At 38.0% G+C, this 21,346-nt stretch overlaps 1 protein-coding gene across 2 annotated transcripts in view; it reads left to right on the top strand.

Moving 5' to 3' along the window:
• Positions 1–21,346, top strand: part of Mrtfa (myocardin related transcription factor A) — a 138,384-nt gene that overhangs the window by 19,972 nt on the left and 97,066 nt on the right. The window contains exon 3 of one of the 2 annotated variants that reach the window (XM_027927488.2): positions 12,538–12,799. In XM_027927488.2, the coding sequence (XP_027783289.2) occupies positions 12,538–12,799 (262 nt within the window). Of the gene's footprint in view, positions 1–12,537; positions 12,800–20,624; positions 20,880–21,346 lie in introns of those variants that run through there. The other variant, XM_027927543.2, reaches the window with a different exon arrangement.

Raw genomic sequence — 21,346 nt, forward strand, 5'->3', positions numbered from 1 at the left:
ATTGGAGGCCAGGCAGAATAGTAAATTAGACCAAACTCAAAAGTCAGATGCAGGCTAAAGTAACAGCTTGTGGGGGTACAGTTCACTTTCTACATAACTGCTAAAGTGATTTTTAAAAAGAGACATCAGATCATAGCACTCTTTTCTTAAAGCCTTCCAGTGGCATCCACTTGTTTGTCTCTCCTGTCTGACCACACTGATCCTTCAGTTCTATCAGGACGCTGTGCTCTTCCCACCTCATTGCCTTTGAACTTGCATATGCTGTTCCTTCTGCGTGACTGGCTGTTTCTTGTCAAATTCAGGCAGGGCCAGATTGTGGTGGTTAGAGGCATGAGTTTGGAAGGCTGATTGTCCAGGTTCAAGTTATTTAATCTCTGCAATTATAAAATATTGGATAATATAAATAAATTTCTCAATGTTGTAAAGAGCGAGTACATACATTTGAAGTGCCTCCCTTATAAGTGCTCATTTAGTACTGGCTGTTCTAGTCTCAACTCAAGTATTACCTTTTGGATGAGACCTTTCTTGAGCATTTAATCTGAATTAGCCACCTGGTCCTCTGGCATATGACACTTGTAATCTGAAATCTATTTTGTAAATTTATTTACTTATATTTTTTGGTCTTCTACCGTAATGTAAACTCCCAGTGCCTAGAACAATACCTGATCCATATCTGTTTGTTTAGTACATCAAGCAGAATCAGGTCTGCCCTTTCTTTAGGTGCTATAAGACTGCAGGGCAGTCTGTGTTTCTCACACAAGGGAAGATATTGCTGTGTGTACCTAACACCTTTAGGTTATGCCCTGACTGTGGATATCTGGCAGGGGTTTATTATAAATGGTAAAGAGAGATAGTCACTAGAAAAGGGGTTGAACCAGGAGGTGGAATACACATTTTACTTCTCTTCTATTTTTATTTATTTCTGCCACTTTGAGATGGTGAATTCGTGTCCCTTTATTTAAGCCATTAAGCTTACTTGTGTCTTTAAGCTGGTTGGCCCTCAGAATTATAAAGTTACAGCTTTATTGGGCTTCTAAAATAGTGTGAGTAGAAAGTGCTGATATGTAATTAGATACTCAGCTGTATATGATAATTTTAGGAGTTGGAGGCATGGTCTGAGTTTCAGAGTAGGTGATCTGAGGCTGGACATTTCCTAAGCTTTCAAGTGAGGCAGATTTGATAGGCAGAAAGGTACGAGGGAATATAAATCACTGTCAAATGCAGGATTCTCACACCCGCCCCCCCATCATTCTCTTCCTGTTCTTGTATTTTTTTTTTTTTAATTCTACCTTCATTTCCATGTTTTTCTTCTCTGGCACTTAAAGGAAACCCAAATGTTGTTTCCATTATTCAGCTTTGGCTCCTGGAACAAATATGCAAAATCAGATTCATTATTCCCTCAGATAAAATTCCTCCTCTTATATTTGTTTCTTTTAGCAGAATACCATTTTTAAAATTACTTTTTAGTTGTAGATGGTAACAATGCTTTTATTTATTTATCTATATGTGGTGCTGAGGATTGAACCCAGGGCCTCACACATGCTAGGCGAGGGCTCTACCACGGAGCCACAACCGCAGCCCCAGAATACCATTCTTGCAATTTTTCTAGGTTAAAATCTTGGATAGTCTTTGATACCTCTCTCTCCCACAAGCGAACATGGACATATCTCCCCTCTCTTTAATCCTGCTCATTTATTAAATAAATAAATAAATAAATAAATAAATAAATAACCCAGGGATTGAACTCAGGGGCACCAGACCACTGAGCCACATCCCCAGTCCTTTTTTGTTATTTTGAGATAGGGCCATGCTAAGTTGCCCAGACTGGCTTCAAAGTTGTGTTCCTCTTGCCTCAGCATCCCTAGTAGCTGTTCTCAAATGTTATTGCCTTTCCCAGAAGCTTTTTCTGAACTTCTATATATTTCTATACCTACTTGTTATAGAATCCTCTTTCCTCTTTTTGTTCTGTAACTGTGCTGGCTTTGTATATATGATGTGGTTGCTGTGAGGTTATTATAGTCAGCAAATTAAATATTCATTGAGGCCCTATTCAATTTCAAGGGTTGTTTCTAGATACTTGAGACAAAAGACAGTAAAGCAGAGTTTCTTCAGTGAACTTACTGTCTAGTGGGGCATTTATCGTTATATAGCAAGGGTAAGCACTGATAGCAGCAAGCCAAGGTCTGTGGAGACATAACATGTTGGAGGGGTGGATAGTAGGGAGAAGTAGGGTGGGGAAGTCAAGGTAACTCTGGGCAGTGGCAGGTACAGAATAGCATAACAGGTGTATGTGGCTGGAGCATATAAAGGGGAGTGGTGAGAAATGAAGCAGTAGAGAAGGGCCTTGCACTGTTGTAATTGGAGAGGTAGTGTTATATGGTTACTGTTACCCATTTTGTTGGGGGAAGAGGAAAGACTTGGGGGACTTGATTCCCAAGTTGGGGGAAGAGGAAAGACTTGATTCCCACTAGAATGAAGAGGAACTGAAAACCTGAAGTATTCAGAGCCACATAATTTATTGGCATTAGGATATCTGTATCACTGGTTTGCCACTTAGTTGAGAACTGTATGGTTTTCTCTAAGTTTGACTCTCCCTTACCCCAGTCTTATTACTTAGAAGCAATTACCTCAAAACTCTTCTGGAGCTGGGCACCACAGTGCACGCCCATAATCCTAGCACTCGGGAGGTTGAGGCAGGAGTATCATGAGTTCACACTTAGCCTCAGCAAAGGCAAGGTGCTAAGCAATTCCTGGGGCAAAATCTCTTCTGGTATTCTCTTCCATGTTTCTAAATATGTGTACATGTTGGCTCTTTCCCCCACCCCCTTTTTTTTTCTGTACTGGGGGTTGAACCCAGGGGTGCTTAACCACTGAGCCACATTCCATCCCCCCCCTTTTTTTATGTTACAGTTCTTATAATCTAATCATTTCAACTCTTGTATTAACATACGAGTTTGGGGGATAGCTCATCCAAACCTCAACATTCCACCTCTGGGTCCCCAAAACTCATGTCCATTTCATAATGCAAAATGCATGTGGTCCATTTTCAAGAGTCCCCATAGTCTTAACAGCCCCAGTTTTGCCCAAAAGTCCAAGTCCAAAGTCTCATCTGAGGTGAAGGCAAACTTTTGATTATGAGCCCCTGTATAGATCAAAGGCAAGTTGCATATATCTAATATATATTGGCACACAGTAAGCATTCCCATTCCAAAAGGAAGAAATGGGGGTATAGAAAAAAGTGATGGGCCCAACACAAGACCAAAATCCAGCTAGGAAAAACAAGTCCTGTAGCTCTCTCTATGTTCTGTATTCAGTGCACATAAGGGCAAAATGTGATCTTCAAAGGGCTTGTGCAGCTCCACCCCTATGGCCTTGCCAGTTGCAGTCCAAATGGCCTTTCTCTTAAGCTGGCTCTGTCCACAGCTAGCCTCTTTCCCCAGCAGATATTCCATGTTGTTGGCATCTCTTAATCCAGAGTGTCTGCAGTGCATCTTTGGCTTCCTTCTCAGAGCATTGATATTTCAGGGGCTGCCTGCAGGGATTCTGACCTGCTGCACTTTCCCTGGCCTTCCAGGCCTTTCTCTGAAATTTCAGTGTAAACTTCCGGTATCCCTTAATTCCAGTGTCCTGCATCCATGCAGAACTAGCACCATGTGAATGATGCTGAGGTCTGAAGTCAGCTCAAGCTGTAGCCTGGCCCCCTTAGTCCATTCCCTTAGATCATTACTGCAGTGACCTCTGAATGCCTGGACAATCAAACACAGTGAAATTAATCCTGGGGAAACTTCTTTCTAGGCAACCCTATGCAAGCCTAGGTCCAAAGTCTCTCAAACAGGTTTTGGCTTCTACACCCTTGAGCCTGCAATGGGTGTGGTTTTGCTGACTCCTGAGATGCCCTCAGGGTATCTTTCCTTTGTCTCAGCAAAGTACTTAACTTCTCTTTATTGATGACCATCTTTACAGGAAATTCCTTGGCCCCAATTTTACCTGGGCTTCTTTGACCAGCAAAGTTTTCCAAATCTCTCTGCTTCCAATTTTCACAGTAAACCTAGCTAAAATCTGCCAGCAACACCCAGGCCACCCAGGCCTGAATGCTGTGCTTCCTTGAAATTTCTTCCACCAGATTATTAGTCCATTACCTTTAAATTCACCTTCACAGAAAATGTCAGGGCATGGGCAAAATGTAGACAACTTCTTTGCTGGAATGTAACATGAATATTCTCTAGTCTGATTCCCAATAGAGTCCCCATTCCCCTCTGAAAACTCATGAGTACAGTCTTTACTGTCCACATTTCTAACAGCATTCTGGTCTTCTGAGCTCCCACCAGAATTGCTCATTAAGCTCTGCTCACAACCTTCTATGGCTTCTCCAGCCCATATCTGTAGGAAGACTGAAAAGCTCCTCCGAAACAATCGTTTACCTGTCTGAGATTTTATTAGCAGGACGAAGAGGTCAGTCCTAAAGGCCAGTCGCAGAAGAGAAGGGGGTGGAGAGAGAGAGAGAGAGAGAGAGAGAGAGGGAGGGAGGGAGAGGGGGAGAGGAGGGGGAGAGAGAGAGAAGGAGAGGGAGGAGAGGGAGGGGGGAGAGGGAGAGAGGAGAGGGGGAAGAGAGAGAGAGCTCCATCCTTTTTTTATTTTTTGTTTTGAGACAGTGTCTCCCTCCATTGCTTTGGACCTCCCTAAATTGCTGAGGCTGGCTTTGAATTTGCAATCCTGCCTCAGTCTCCCCAGTTGCTCGAATTACAAGCATGCGCCACCTGCTGGGATTACAGGCATGCACCACCATGCCCCACTACAGTGGTTTCTCAATAGTGATTTTAGACCTTATATACTCACTGCTTATTATAGTAAAAGAAAATTTGTCTCATCCCTTTTGCCATCTTCCCAAAGAGGTTGTATTATAGTTTTTGGTTAAATCTGAATTCAATGTTGACATTATTATAAATGTATGAATATTGTTCACTGCTTAGCATAATGGTATCTTATGGTTTTATTTGAGTTTCCTTTTCTTGTAAATTTTTTTTTCTGAAGTTGATAATTGCCTGTAGCAAAATTTTTGCTCAGTTTTCTCTATAAGTTCCAGTAATTCTATCTGTACTTTTTGAGGCTCTCAAGTCTTAAATATAATTTTGGATTTGTTTGTTTGTTTTTTGTGATGCTAGGGATTGAAACTAGGACCTTGTATATGCTAAGTACACACTCTCCCACTGAGCTACATCCTTAGAAAATCCTACAATTTTCTACATGGTTAAGCTTATTAGATAATTTATCAAGATATTTATCCATTGGCCTTGTCTGTTTTCTGTTGCTATAACAAAATACTAGAAACTGGATAATTTATAGTAATATTAGTTTATTTAGCTCACAGTTCTGAAAGCTGGGAAGTCTGAGAACATGACACCTGCATCTGGTGCAGGTTGCCTTGCTGCATCATAATGTAATAGAGGGCATCACATGGTGAGACAAAGCAAGAGTGCTAGTTCAAGTCCCTTCCTCTTCTTAGGAAATCACTCTAGCCATCATGGGGGCCCCACTATCCTCATCTAATCCTAATTGCTCCCCAAAGGCCCCCCTTCCAAATGCTTTTATCATGTGAATTCAGGAATTAAGTTGCCAACACAGGAACTTTTGGGTGACACATTCAAGCCACTGCACCCTGGCTGGGTGCAGTGGCTCACACCTATAATCCTAGAGACTCAGGAGGCTGAGGCAGGAGGATTGCAAGTTTGAGGCCAGCCTCAGTAATTCACGGAGTCTGTATCTCAAAATTAAAAAAAAAAAAAAAATACAAAAAAAAAAAAACCCTGGGCATGTGGCTCAATGGTGAAGTATGCTAGGTGTAATCAGTTCCCAGAGCCGCCACCACCATCACTGAAAGGTGGATTAACCAACCATAGCACTCTTTGATATTTTCCTCCTAGAGTTCCTTTGTTTCTGCTCTGGTCTGTGCTTGTGACTTTCTTGGCCTGCCTTTGAGTTTTGCCTTGCTTCTTTTTCTCCTGGGTTGGAGTTCCTGATGCTTGGATCCTCTTGTCTTTTTATCTTTGTTCATTCCCTGGTTTTGGTGGAACACATCTGGAAAACTTTCTGAAAAAGTTACTTGGGAGTAAAATTTTTTATTACCTGGAATGCCCTCACATTTGATTGATAGTTCATAGGCTGTGTAAGTAATTGTAGGTCATCAGTCTTTCTCTCTCTTTTTTTTTTCCTTCCTTCTTTTTTTTGGTACCAGGGATTGAACACGGGGATATTTTACCACTGAGCCACATCCTCAGCCTTTTTAATGTTTTAATTTTTAGACAGGGTCTTGCTAAGTTCTTAGGATCATACGAAGCATTTACAGTATTGCTGTTGAGAAATCTGGGCAGGGCTTAGTTTGGAAATTCTTCTGTTCCTTACATTGCTAACCTGGGCCTATGTGATGTGATGCCCATTTTTTGGCATTCAGCAGATGACTGTGCTTGTGTGGCTTTGCTCATGTACCTGACACCTGTGGGGATATCTGAAAGTCTATTATCAGCTGTACCCCTTTTCTTCCTCTGTATCGTGAGACCTCTTCTAAAGGTCTTTCTTTTAGGGTAGTGGAACTTCTTATGTGGGGGCAGAGCGTGCCAAGAATCCAAGGTATTAACTGTCAATCCTCTTAAATTCTAGACTAAGAACTGACAAAACATCTCTTTTCATTATACCCTATTGGTAAATGTGGAGGCCAGCTCAGATTCAAGGGGAGAAGAATAGATCCCACCTGTCAGTGGGAGGGGGAGGTGTTAGAATTTGTAGCAATCTTTTGTCTGCCACATCACTCTTCCATTTTTTTTTTTAATTTTTAGTTGTAGATGGACACAATAACTTCTATCTATCTATCTATCTATCTATCTATCTATTTATTTATTTTTGTGGTGCTAAGGATCAAACCCATTGCCTCACATGTTTGAGGCAAGTGCTCCACCACCGAGCACCGAGCACAAAATTCCATGATTTTGAGATAGATTATTTATTTTTCTATTTGATGTACTCCTTGTTTTTAGATGATCTCCAACATGAACAGGAATCAGGAAGACTTTTTCTTTGCCATTTTTAGAAGTACTGAAAAATAGTTTTAAAGACATCTGAAGATGGTGGGGGTGGTAGTGACAGAGGTTAAGAGCAGTTAGTTAATCAAGACTTGTTTTCCATTTGGCCACACTGGGGCACATCTGTAATCCCAGCAGCTCCGGAGGCTGAGGCTGGAGGTTTAAGAGTTCAAAGCCAATTGCTCATCTCAGTGAGACCCTGTCTCTAACATAAAATACAAACAGGGCTGGGAATGTGGCTCAGTGGTAGAGCGCCCCTGCCTGGGTTCAATCCCCAGTCCAAAACAAAACAAACAAACTTGTTTTCCATATTCAGTGTTGCATCATCTATACCTATAAAAACTGGAAATAAAAAACTTATTTCCTTTGTCATCTTTATCTTCTATGATACGTGGGACCTTACCTAGTATATATGTGGTAGGCTCTCAGGAAACACTTATCCAGCTCTTTCATGTCAATTACACACACACACACACACACACACACACACACACACAAAACAAACAAACAAAAAACCAAAAAACTGCTTAGACACCAAGAGTTTTCATGATTTACATACTATATTGAAAATAAATCAAAATAAAAGGAAACATCTGCCTAGTTAGAATAAAGGTCATTAATTGATTAAAACAATTTATTATTATTTTTTTTTTAGAGAGAGAGAGAGAGAGAATTTTAATATTTATTTTTTAGTTTTTTGGCAGACACAACATCTTTGTTTATATGTGGTGCTGAGAATTGAACCTGGGCCGCACACATGCCAGGTGAGCGCGCTACCGCTTGAGCCACATCCCCAGCCCCAAAACAATTTATTATTATTATTTTTTGGTACTGGGGTTTGAACTCAGGGGCACATCCCCAGCCCTGTTTTGTATTTTGTTTAGAGACAAGATCTCACTGAGTTACCTTTTGCCTTGCCATTGCTGAGGCTGGCTTTGAACTTGTGATCCTCCTGCCTCAGTCTCTTGTGCCGCTGAGATTATAGGTGTGTGCCACTGGGCCCAGTTGATTAAAACAATTTTTTATACAGAAAAACTTATATTCAGAAAAACTGTTCCAGTTTCAGAAGAGCCCTGCCATTTGGTTGCATGAAACCAGTCCTGTCATGGGCCATAATAAAGGATCCTGCTAGTCTAGGACTTGTATTTTAGAGTTATCAGCTGTGTGCCTGAGCTCTTCCATTTCCCTAACAACATTTTGTGCTGTTGCTTCTGGTTACATATGTTGCTCTGTGCTGGCAGAAGGCATGCAGCCCCCAAAGGGGGTTGGGTGGTATGGAGGAAAGATGAAGCGAATCAGGCCAGCAAGAGAGGGAACAGATGGGTTGTGGGAGATGACCCTGCCCCCATGTTTTTTTTTTTTTTTTTTCCTGGCTGATACTGATCATATGTGAATCAGCAGCCCAGCAATTAGAGTTAGTGATCCTTTGATGAAAAACAAAGTTTTGTTTTGGATTTAGTAGAATTATGAACCTACAATACTAAAACATGGTGTTAATTTTACAGTAAGGAAGGAATTGATACGAGGGCTTAATCCTCTAGGGCTAGCCCTCAACATTTTGGAGCTTGTTCTATAGATTGTCACAGTCTACTGGGATTTTTCTCCTTTTACTCATTTGAAAATGAGTAGAGAGCAGTTTGTTTGCTAGAGAAATAAATCAGTGTGTACATTTTATGCTGAAGTATTCTCTTTTCTTTTGTCAATGTTTATACTTCTGGCCTGTTTCTTAAAGTCAAGGTTAAGGCACCTTTACTTTATGCTTTACTAAGTCTTTGTTCTATGGAATAATATTGTTTTGAATAAAATATTATAAGAATGTTACCAAACATACTCAAATGTAGAGAGAATAGTATATTAAATGTATATATAGAGAGATGAGATAGATAAGGTGGGAAAGTTATTGAGGACTGCTGTCCTAAGGAGGTCAGGTTGCAAGGGGTCCACAAATGTCATAAAATTGACATTTTTAGGGGCTGGGATTGTAGCTCAGTGGTTGAATGCTTGCCATGCATGTGTGAGGCACTGGGTTCGATCCTTAGCACCACATAAAAAATAAATAAATAAAACAAAGATATAGTGTCTATCTACAACTAGCTAACTAACTAAATAAATAAAATTGACATTTTTAGTCTGCAATGGCTGTTGTTAAAGAAAGCAAACATGCTCTTTCAGAATCAAAGGCAAAGAGAATACTGAGCCAAATAAATTACTCTTATATAATTTTCTTTCTAATACACCCAGAGATATTATTTAAATAAAGATAAATCATAGTCAAGATGGAAAATAATTCCTTGAAGGTTAGATTCTGGATTTTCTTAGTAGACATTTGCTTCAAATTCCTAAAACTGTTCACACCCTTAAAGAAACCCTTTTCCCAGTGTTTTTTCATACTACCTCTTTGAATATTTATTCCCTAATATTTTTCCGTTGAACTTGTAACTTGTAAATATGATACTTTAATACTATGCAGCTACTCACTAAATGCTATTTCCCAAATTTTCTTCCAGTTTTTTTTTTTTTTTAAGTTGTAGTTGGACACAACACCTTTATTTCACTTGTTTATTTTTGTATGTGGTGCTGAGGATCGAACCCAGGGTCTTGCATGTGGGAGGCGAGAGCTCTACCGCTGAGCCCCAATCCCAGCCCCAGTTTTTTCTTTTTTTTTTTTTTTTGAGTAGAAATTCCTTCTTATTAACTTTATTTATAATTTCACCTCCCAACTTCATTACTCTCATCTGGACCTTTTCCAATTAATTTATATTTATGAAATAGATCAGCCAGAACTGCAGTCAGTTTTGGGGACACTGTTGCCTTACATGAAGATAGATTTTAATGGTCTTTTAGTTTTCACTGGTTTTTAAAAATTTTATGGCTAGGTGGTATTTTTTTTTTAATTTTTTAGTTATAGATGGACACAATGTCTTTATTTTGTTTATTTTTATGTGGTGCTGAGGATAGAACCCAGTGCCTCACATGTACGAGGCAAGTGCTCTGCCACTGAACCATAAACCCAGCCCTATTTTGTTGTTTTTTAAAGTCTTTGCTACAGTCTGTAAGGAACTCCCAGGGCATTTCCATTTCTAGATCAAGAACTATATAGCTTTTTTTTTTTTTTTTTTTTTTTAATCACAAAAGCAACAGTTTTAGTGAGAATTTGGAATCTATAAGAAAGTAAATAACTATTCCATAATGTGTATATGCGTGAAAGTATAATGTGTACATGATAAATACATACAATTCAATTTGTTGACTTAAAAATAAATTTGGGGGCTGGAGTTTTGTTTGGCTCAGTGGTAAGTGCTCACCTAGCATGCATGAGGCATTGGGTTTGATCCTCAGCACCAAATAAATATAAAATAAAGATATTGTTGGGGCTGGAGTTGTGGTCAGTGGCAGAGCACTTGCCTAGCATGTGTGAGGCCCTGGGTTCGATTCTCAGCACCACATTTAAAAATAAAATGAATAAAATAAAGATCCATCAACATCTAAAAAAAAATTAAAAAAAGAAACATATGTGTCCACCTAAAACTAAAAATTAAATATAAAAAAATAAATTTAGAAAGAAGAAAGAAAAAACTTAAAAAAATTTTATGCTGAGAATCAAACCCAGTGCCTCACACATGCTAGGCAAGCACTCTACCACTGAGCCACAACCCCAGCCCCCACCCCTCCCGCCGAAGAAAGAAACTTTTATAGTTCAATCAGACATAACCCTTGTTCTGTGTTTTGGTATACTTTGCTCTGTGTACTATTTTTATATGACTATACCTATTTATGTCTTAGTTTTTTCTTAGGTCTTAAACACAACTTTAGAATATATATATTTCCACATTTGAAATGCTTTGTAAAAATTATTCTCAATTTATATTATATTTTTTTCAGGAGAGTACCTGGTGATTGAATCCAGGGGTGCTTAACCACTGAGCTATATCCCCAGCCTTTTCATGTTTTATTTTGAGACAGGGTCTTGCTGAGTTGCTGAGGTTGGCTTTGAACTTATGATTCTCTTGACTCAGCCTCTCCAGCACTGGCTTGAATTTGTATATTTTAATTAATTATTAATTCTCATGTTGTTGAAAATATTTTCATGTTATTTATATCTTTGTCTTTTTAAAAATTTTATTTCTAAATTTTATTTTTCTGAGGTGGGGTTTTACTCTCTTGCTTAGGCTGGTTCAAGCACATGGGCTCAAGTGATTCTCCCACCTTAGCCTCCTAGTGCCAGGATTATAGGTTTGTGCAACCACACCTGGCTCTTTGTCATTTTAAATATTTTGTTCTTTTCATGTTTCTAGGTATTTTGTTTTTAACATCCTAGTTTTGGGTACTATGGTTGAATATTCATTTAAGTTAAACTATTTGAACTAATGTCCATCATCAAAGAGATATCTTTGTATTGGTATTTCTTTTTTCTTTTTTTTTAGTATTTATTTTTTAGTTGTAGGTCGGCACAATATCTTTATTTCATTTTTATGTGGTGCTGAGGTTTGAACTCAGTGCCTCCCGTGTTCTAGACAAGCACTCTATCACTGAGCCACAACCCCAGCCCATGTATTGGTATTTCTTTATGGAATTGAATGATTTGGAAACTGTTTTCTTTTTCTTTTTTTTTATATTTATTTTTTAGTTTTAAGTGGATACAATATCTTTATTTTACATTTATGTGGTGCTGAGGATTGAACTCAGTGCCTCAAGCATGCTAGGCGAGCACTGTACCACTGAGCCACATCCCCAGCCCAGGAAACTGTTTTCTTTAAGAATTTTCCTCCCTCAGATATGTTGGTCCAATATGATATTTTAATACTATGGAGCTACTCTCTAAATGCTATTTCTCAAGATACTCTCCCTTAGTAGTTGGAAGGTAACATTTATTTTTAATATTTATTTTTTAGCTTTAGGTGGACACAATATTTTTATTTTACGTTTATGTGGTGCTGAGGATCGAACCCAGTGCCTCATGCATGGTAGGCGAGCACTCTACCACTGAGCCACAATCCCAGCCCCTTATTTATTTTTTTTAATGTTAATTTTTTTAGTTGTAGTTGGACACAATACCTTTATTTCACTTATTTCTTTTTATGTGGTGCTGAGGATCGAACCCAGGGTCTCACATGTGCAAGACAAGCTCTCTACTGCTGAGCCACAACCCTAGCTCAGTAACATTTATCTCACAGTTATTTCTCCTGACCAGTGTTTCCTTTTAGCTCATTATATGTTTGTACAGTGTTTTTAGTTCATTTGTGTGTTGTCCTCCCAAGTGAACTAGTTGGGAGGACAGTGTGAAACTTGAAATGCACGCATTCTGTGAGCATATTTAATAACAGCGTTAGCTTGCTTTACAAAAAGCTGTTAAGAATAATGGTGGTTTTCCGCTTATGTAATTTATAATGTTAGTATTCAGCATATACTCAGTGGTGTGATTTCTTTATGGTACCACCTAAACTTTTTTTTTCTCCATTTCTAGGTTGCCATCACGAAAGCCAAAGTGGATTTCTCCAGTGTGGTGTGCCTGCCCCCTTCCGTCATTGCTGTGAATGGCCTGGACGGAGGAGGGGCTGGCGAAAATGATGATGAACCTGTGCTGGTGTCCCTGTCTGCGGCCCCCAGCCCCCAGAGTGAAGCGGTTGCCAATGAATTGCAGGAGCTCTCCCTGCAGCCTGAGCTGACCCTGGGCCTTCACCCTGGCAGGAATCCCAATTTACCTCCACTTAGTGAGCGGAAAAATGGTGAGATCATATGGAATTATTGCATCGCCTGATTTGAACCAGGATCTGTATGTTTCTAATGCTACAGATTCTTTACTTCATGTCTCTTGAAGGTTTTTAAGAATCTTAATATTTCTTATAAAATAAAGAAATAGTGGTAAGTTTAGGTGATCATGATAAGCCCTGCATTTTCTGCCTGTGTTGCTTTAATTGCTTTTGATTTATCTTCCCGCTTCTCTGCTTTCCCCACCCTGTTCTTCCCATGAGTTAATTAATTCAGCAAATACTTATTGAACACTTATGTATCATTGAAGTTTCCCAATTAAGATTAAAGATTAAATAGTAAACAAGTCTCTGCTTTTAAACTTTATGTGAATGGAATCATACTACATGTATTTTGTTGGTGATTTCTTCGATATATTTTTGAAATTCATCTATGTTGATTTGTTTGTGGCTATAATTAATTTTCGTTGTTATATAAGCAATTCAATTTATTTGTCCATTTTACTGTTGCTCTTTTGTTTTTCTGTGTATATGTGTGGGGGTATTGAGGGGTGGTACTAGGGATTAACTCAGATTTACCCCTGAGCTGCTTTCCTAGCCCTTTTTAATTTTTTGAGACAATATCTTGCCAAGTTGCTGAGGCTGAACTCAAACTTAGGAACTTGTGATCCTTTTGCCTCAGCCTTCTGAGTTGCTGGAATTACAGTCAAGTGCTACAGTGCCCAATATTAAGCTGTTTTACTTAAGGACTATTATGAATCTTGCTGCTGTGAAATTCTTGTTCATGTTCTTTTGGTATATCTGTTGGGATTTTTATTTGAAATATATTATTTATAGATAAATGGGGAAAATCGGCTTTTTTAAATATATAGGTCTTCTTGCTCATTAATTTATTTTATCTCGGATTAAGTGAATTTTCTTTAATATTTTATGCAGTTTTATACATTTCTCTATAAAGGCCGTGTATATATTATTAGTTTATTGCTGAGTTTCTTATTTTTGGTAGATGTTATAAATGGTATTTTTAAGAAACTATTTTCTTTTTGATGCCAGGGCATAGACCTGCCAAACCTTTTCAAAATCCCTATGCCTTTTTTTTTTTTTTTTCTTTTTTTTACATGCAATGCCCTCTATTTGGGATGTCCTTTCTCTCCTAACACTCTTTGCTGTCTCTATTTGTCCTTAAGGATTCTGTTCAGGTCTCAGTGTTTTTGAGAAGTCTTTGCTAAGTCAGAGTCACGAACATTTCATTATGGTCTATTTTAATTGGAATTCTTTACTCAGCCAAATGAATGAGCTTGGGAAGACCAAAATCATTGTTAAACTCCTCCCAAAATCCTGCAGTGCCTTCCCATGAGGCTTGTGATGAAATCTTACTTGTGATGACATGGCCTGGTATCTTTTCTGACCTCATTTCTTATCACTTTTTTCTAGCTTACCCTATTCTGTTCTAGCTACACTGACTTTCTTTCTGTTTCTTGAATACATCAAACATGCCCTGCACGATTTTCTATTTGTTACACATTAATGTTTGGATGAATATCTTTTAAAGCCTTTTCTACATTTTAGGCTATTTCTTAAGAAGTAGAGACACTGACTTCAAGGTTTTGACCATTTTTATGTTGAAAATTTATTCAGTGACTAGGGATTTCAGTTGAATACTAAGTATTAGTATAAGTATTGAATACTATGTATTAATACTAGTAATGAGCAAGAATTCTCATCTAGAGAATTTTGTCTTAGAATTTATTGTTCTGTGACAGAAAAAGATTGAAAAAAGGGTTATATAAGCCAATTCATAGTTACAGACTTTGGTAATTGCTTTAAAAAAAAGCACAATAATACAAAGCACAATTTTAAAAAAGCACAATAAGGGGCTTGGGTTGTGGCTCGGTGGTAGAGCACTTGCCAACATGTGTAAGGCACTGGGTTCAATTCTCAGCACCGCATATAAAATAAATATTATAAAGGTCTACCATCAACAACTAAAAAAAAAAAATTAAAAAAAAAAGCACAGTAATTCTGTAATAACAGAACAACAGAGATTTGTGTGAAGGTTCTGATGTAGTAAAGCGTTGGTCAAGACAGACCTCTTAGAGGATAAAGATTTAAGTTGAGGGCCAAAGCACAAGCAGTTGTTTGCCAAAGAGAAAGAAGGAATAAATAGCATATGAGAGGCTGGGGGACAAGCAAAGGTTACGGGGGAAATTGGCAGGAAAAAACTAAAAAAATTCCAGGATGTCTATGGAGACAGTGATGTGAAATGAGTAGTTAGGGGCTAGGCCACACAGTCCTTTGTAGATCTTATTAAGAATTGAGGCTGTGGGGACTGGATTGTTGCTCAGCAGTAGAGCGCTCGCATAACATGGTGAGGCCCTGGATTCAATCCTCAGCAAGAAAGAAAGAGAGAGAGAGAGAGAGAGAGAGAGAGAGAGAGAGAGAGAGAGATTGAGTCCAACTACAACTAAATAATATTAAAAAAAAAAAAGAATTGAGGCTCTTGAAAAATACATTGTCCAGTGATATCTCAAGTTGCCTACCAGTTTATACTTCTGTCAGCCTTGTATGAATGCCTGGTTCATTAATTAGCTTTGATATTCTAACTTATAAATAACAACAGAACAAACAAACAAAAACTTGCTGATGTGACAGGCATAATGTTTTCATTTCAATTCTTGTTTAAATGCTAAGACCAGTTTCTATTTTTTTAAATTAATATTTATTGCAAGAGGTACAAACTCAAATATTCAAAGAGGCCAGGCAAGCAGTGGAAGTAAGAAAATAAGGCATTTATTACATTACAGAGAGTGTTAGGAAGTGTAACAAATTTGAGAGCAGACTCTGTCTGAAGTGGGTCTACTATAGGATGCTGTTGTAGAGCTAATTGTTACTGTGTCAGAAGGCCAGCTTTGTGTTGCTGGATTTTCTCATGCTTTTTTTTTTTTTAACCCCCATTTCAATTTGTATTTGTTTAGTTACTAGAGAGGAGGAACCTTTCCCCAAATGTTTGTGGCCACTGGATATTTCATATTTTACCACGCAGTTCATTTTCTTATTATTTTAAAGGTTCTTCCACAGATATGCTAGTTACAGACCAGGAACCACTTGCCAGGAATTTGTACAAGAGTTTCTTACATGTTCCTTATGCTCAGTACTCTGGATAAGAGGCTGGATCAAGTCAAGACTGGTTCCTTTGATTTTATTTTATGGTTAATAGAAATTTTAAAAGAACTGGATAAACTCTGATGCCTTTATTTTTTTAACAGCTAGCTCATATCATTCTTCCTGTAAGAAGCAATCCAAGTTTCTTGTTAGAATCAATTGCTGTTTCTTTTACATTTGTTCAGCTCATGGTTTGGTTTGTATGATAATTTATCATTTCTCTTTTTCCTTTTTTAAAATTGTTGATTAAGGATTTTTTATCCTAGATTTCACTCTAGGGGTCTTGAGGTCAGGAGGTCTTGTTAGTCTGAGTCATCCTTGTCTTTGTGCTGCTCCACTGGTGTTGACATTGTGCATAGTGACAGTATTGCAGGCGTACAGTATGAATGAGACAGCTGTTCATATTTATGGTTATTGCAGCCCTCAACATTTACTATACCTTGTAAAGTGAGCTGAAAATATAGCCTTCTATCCTAAGGTCAAATAATAACATACCTATGGTAGTGTGTGATTCTCCCAAGTTTGCAGCTCTCAACTAGGTTTCTCAGTAGTAGTAAGCTACACAGGTTAGGGAAGCTGCCCAGGACCTGGAGCGACTTCCCTGTGCTGGGTCATGTTATCTTTTGGATGTTTCACTTTGCTTAACACCAGGTATCTGGGGTAAAGTCTTAACTGGTTGGAACCTTTGTAATTTCAGTATGATAATTAGATTTTTTAGAGGTAAAAACATTACATGTTTCAAATTAGCCATCTGTATTCTGTTTAGATGATCCCAGTTTTGTTGGCAACATCCAAAGTATCATAATCAGGAGCCGTTTAACATATGCTGCTCTCTCTCTGTCAGGCCTGATCAGGGTGCTGACCTTGGCTACATCAGTTTCATGGAGCTAGCTTCTTTACAGATCTTTTAATCTGGTGCTTGTTGGCCTTGACATCCACAGTGAACATAAGTGTGTTTGCTTCTACCATCTGCATGGCCAGCTCAGTGATTGGGGGAGCTTGATGATGGCATAGGGATCAAGCTTATTTCTTTGGGGTGCTCTTCAAGGGTATTTGGGCTAACTCTGGAGCCACAGGGTCTTAGGCTTCCAGAAGGCAGGTGACGTGTGGATCTTTTAGATAACAAAATAAAGATGCCTGTTGTTGTTGTTTTACTAGGGGTTGAACCCAGGGGCACTTAACTACTGAGCCACATCCCCAACCCTTTTTTGTATTTTATTTAGAGACAGGGTCTCCCTGAGCTTAGGGCCTTGCTAAATTGCTGAGTCTGGCTTTGAACTCATGATCCTCCTGCCTCAACCTTCTGAGTCTGGGATTATAGGTGAGTGCCATGCACCCAAAGATGCCTCAAGTTTGAGGCCAGCCGCAGCAGTTTAGTGAGACCTTGTCTCAAAATAATAAATAAAAAGTACTGGGGATGTAGCTCAGTGGTTAAGTGCCCTGGATTGGATCCCTAGTACCACACACACAAAAATGTAAGTGGTGGCCCTGAGAGGGGCAGAGAGAGAAAGAGGAGCCATCTGGGACTCTGGCGGAAATGTTAGTGAGGTAGAAAACTGGGATTTTCAAGAAAACTTAGGAAATGGGAAGTTGTTTTTTTTTTCTTTTTAAAAAATTTTATTTAGAATACCTATTTGTAGAAGTTAGCATAATTTTACAGATAATTAGAAAAATTTACTTCTTTTCTCTCAGCAAACATGTATAACAGGTTAGGAATAATAGATTAGAAATGTAATACATTATAAAACAGTATCCTGTGACTATCTGTACATTTACTATGCACCTTAAGGAAAAGAATTTGACAATGTGCTATACTTACACTGCAGATAACATACTGTTATTTTGTAATACAAAACTGACCAGTGATAGTGCTTAAATTTATAAATGGCCATTAAACAGAATTTTTAACTTAAATGTGTATTTAGCATGTTAAAAAGTGAAAAAAAATTAACTGAAGTTTTGTGGCCTGTCAGTTCATATGTTTCATGGCATTTTTCTTTAAAGGAAGAATATCAATATTGTAATGCTAAAATAATTTTTCATGATAAATAGAAAATGGGAAGTTTTAAGGAGAGTATTAAATCCAGTGGGAAGATCAACTATTACACAAACTTGGCTGGTTCCTCTTGATTATGAACATCAAAGGCCTTTGGGCTGCTATGGGGTGAGGGTGCAAAAGCTAAACACAAAGCTATATTATTGCTATGATTAACAGCCTTGTTAAAAGCATTTCTTTATAGCCAGTTAAAAACTGCTACATTTAAAAACTCTACTGATAAGCTACTATATTATGTTCCTAATAGAGACTGTAGATCATCTTAAAGTTGTGTTGATTAGCTAGAGAGTTATGATTAGATGCAAAACTCTTATTTTATTGGAAATTAAGATCATTATCCTTCATTCCCTTCGTGCTGTTAGTTTGAAAATCGTGTTCATTTATACAGAGACCTTATTAAAGTTTAGTTCTGTTTGTTGGAAATGTGACTAGTTTACACCAAAAATAGTGGAACCGAAGCTGTTTTGAACCATAGAGATTCAGACTTCACAATTGTGAACCCCATTTTTAAAAAAAAAAATTATATACATTTTAGTTATTAATGGACCTTTATTTTATTCTTGTATTTGTATGTAGTGCTGAGAATCAAATCCAGTGCCTCACACATGCTAGGTAAGCGCTCTACCACTGACCCACAGCTCTAGCCCCGTGAACCCTGTTTTAAAGCCTGTTTTCACAATGATTCTGTTGCTTTGCCAATGCTTGTAAGTGTAAATGCAAATTCTGAGCAATGAGGCAAATATCTGTTGCTTCTTATTTCCTCTTCTTTTAAGATTGCTTTTTTAGATTTCCATTTTAAAAATAGGTTTTCTTTAGATACTTTGTCCTAAAGTGCATATAGGTGTGGACTTGCTGTGGCGAAGTGAAATCAACTTAAATGTGCTGTTTTATTATTTCTACCATTCTACCATTATTATTTCTACCATTCTACCATTCCACAACTGTCAGTATTTCCTATAGGGCTGGATATTGACACTTGGAGCATTGCAAGTACTCTTCTCCCCAAAGAGAAGAGTTTTGGCAGGAGGAAAGCAACCCTATGCCCTTCCTACCATTTTCTGTGCAGAAATCTTATAATTTGTCTTTATTTTTCTGTAAGGATAAAACTGTGAGAACTTGTGTCTTTGAAAAAAACTCACACAGCAAATTGTACAGCCCACAGAGGGAGACAGGAATGACCCAACCTTTTAGGGATGCTTCTTCTTCAGTTGCTAACCTCTGACCAGACTCTCTTGTAGTCTGAGTTGAAATTTACCCATTTTTCATAAGATAGTCAGAGAGCTTGGGTGCCAGAAGGGACCAGTGAGAATGCTGCTGCCTCTCAGAGCAGCATGCAGCCCACACTGGCTGCCGCTCTGTTGCCAGTTGAGTCATTCCCACAGTTCTATATAGAGCTCTTCTTTTAAACATCATGTTCTTGGAGAAAGAAAGGAAGTTTTTCTCTTCCACAGAATCTTCCCCACCCCAACTCTGCGTTGCTTTCTCTTTTCTAAGAATATTGCTCTCACTCACTTAGAGACTGTTCTCTTTTAAGGTCTCCTAATGCTTTCATTTATCATTTGTTTGACTATGTAAGCTTTAAAGTATTTGCTGTATTGAGGTTACAGCAGTAGGCTTTCAAGATATGGGCTGCTACTTCACCATAAAGATTGAGAAATTCTAGACAAACAGACCAAACATGGATTTCTAGCTTTCAGCTATTTAAAAGTCCCTCAAATTTGCCAAAAGGCATCTTAATACAATTATTTATAATGAAATACTATGATAATAAAAAGTACCACAAAGGGCATGAATGAGCTTTTAATTTTGGGACAATAAAAAATTGTATACATGTAGTTTAAAAGGATTTTGGTTTTTGTTTTCATTGGACAATAAAATACCCATGTTTGTTTTTATTCAGAAGAACTGCTCTGTGATAGTGGAAGAAGGACTGAAGTTTCATTATCAGGGAAGGGAAATTCTCATACATTGAAGCTGCCTTTCTATTTGCTCTGTATCCAACATGAACATTAAGTATTTTAAGAAAGTCAACATCAGTAAGCTGTCTGTCCACAGATAGCATGTCTCACATGGTTGCAAGTAAGGGGCTCTTTTAGAGGACTGGCAGATCTGAGCAACAGATTACAGCTCTGGAATGTATTCTGATGACTTTTTGAAACAGATATTTTAATTGGAGTGGAGGTGGAGAAATAGTTGAGCTTCTGTAGTTAAATATTCAACTTCCTTAGCCTGTTATCTATAAATATCACAGATGAAAAGACTGTTAGGATTCTCTTCCAGAAAATGTACTTAGTTTACATATTTATTTGTATATGTTTAATATGTGTCTAATTCCTCTCCCCACCTCCCATTAATGGATCAGTATGTCACCATTTCTTTCATGAAATTGAATTGTTTGGGTTCTGTTAATCTGTGGCTTTAAACTGCATTAACTCCTGAGTCCCATATAGCAAGGTTCTGAAACAAACCCACCTCCTCATATTAAAAAGAGAGAGTGAAAGCAGTTTTCTGAAAGTCTTTCTGTGTCTTTCCCCTCCCACAAGAGACAAATGGAAGGGGAGGAGCTCACTCACTGCTCTTAACCACACTTGTCTTTAGGGGAGCGTGTTGGTCTCAGTCAGCAGTAACTCAACTCTGTGCCATCTTGACTTGCCTGGAGGGTGGTAAATTGTTAACCGCCGGAGAAGGAATAAGTTCTCACAGTTTGGTTTGAGCACCGGCATGAGATTGAATTTGTGAAAGCCTTCCATAGCTTCTGAAGACAACATCCTTTTTGTATGACTTCGATTTTCTTCATTATATTTGTGGGCTGCTGTTTCTGAGGAGACTCCGGAATGACTCTGCTGGAACCTGAGATGTTGATGATGGCTGTACAGTCAGGTAATTTCCTTATTTCCTGAAAACCTCATTTGCCACGGGCTTCTTAAAAAAAAAAGCTGGGCATATTTGTACTAGGATTGGAGAAAGATAAAACATAAATGATCCAGAAAATGCACACATTTTCAGGTTTTTATTGCTAAAACAACCCTATCTTTTCTCTAATTGCAAATTCTAGTTATTCAAACATAGCTTTGAATTACATGCTTACTGATCTTTAGACTCTTCAATGGGGAGATCTATTTGAGAAAAGAAAAACTATTTGTCTTCTTTAATCATTTTATTTTTGCTGGTGACACTGCTTTTAATGAAAGATAATTAAATTGCTTTTGTTGTTTTATACATTACTGTCTTTTTTGGCATTACAGTCTTTAATGACTAATTTATACTCTATATGTTTGTGAAAGCACCTTTTAAATTTTTCCTTAACTGTTCTTTTTCTTTTGTGTGATAACTTTTATATTTATATT

This window comes from Marmota flaviventris, chromosome 3 (assembly GCF_047511675.1).
Source record: "Marmota flaviventris isolate mMarFla1 chromosome 3, mMarFla1.hap1, whole genome shotgun sequence".
Taxonomy (NCBI): Eukaryota; Metazoa; Chordata; class Mammalia; order Rodentia; family Sciuridae; genus Marmota; species Marmota flaviventris.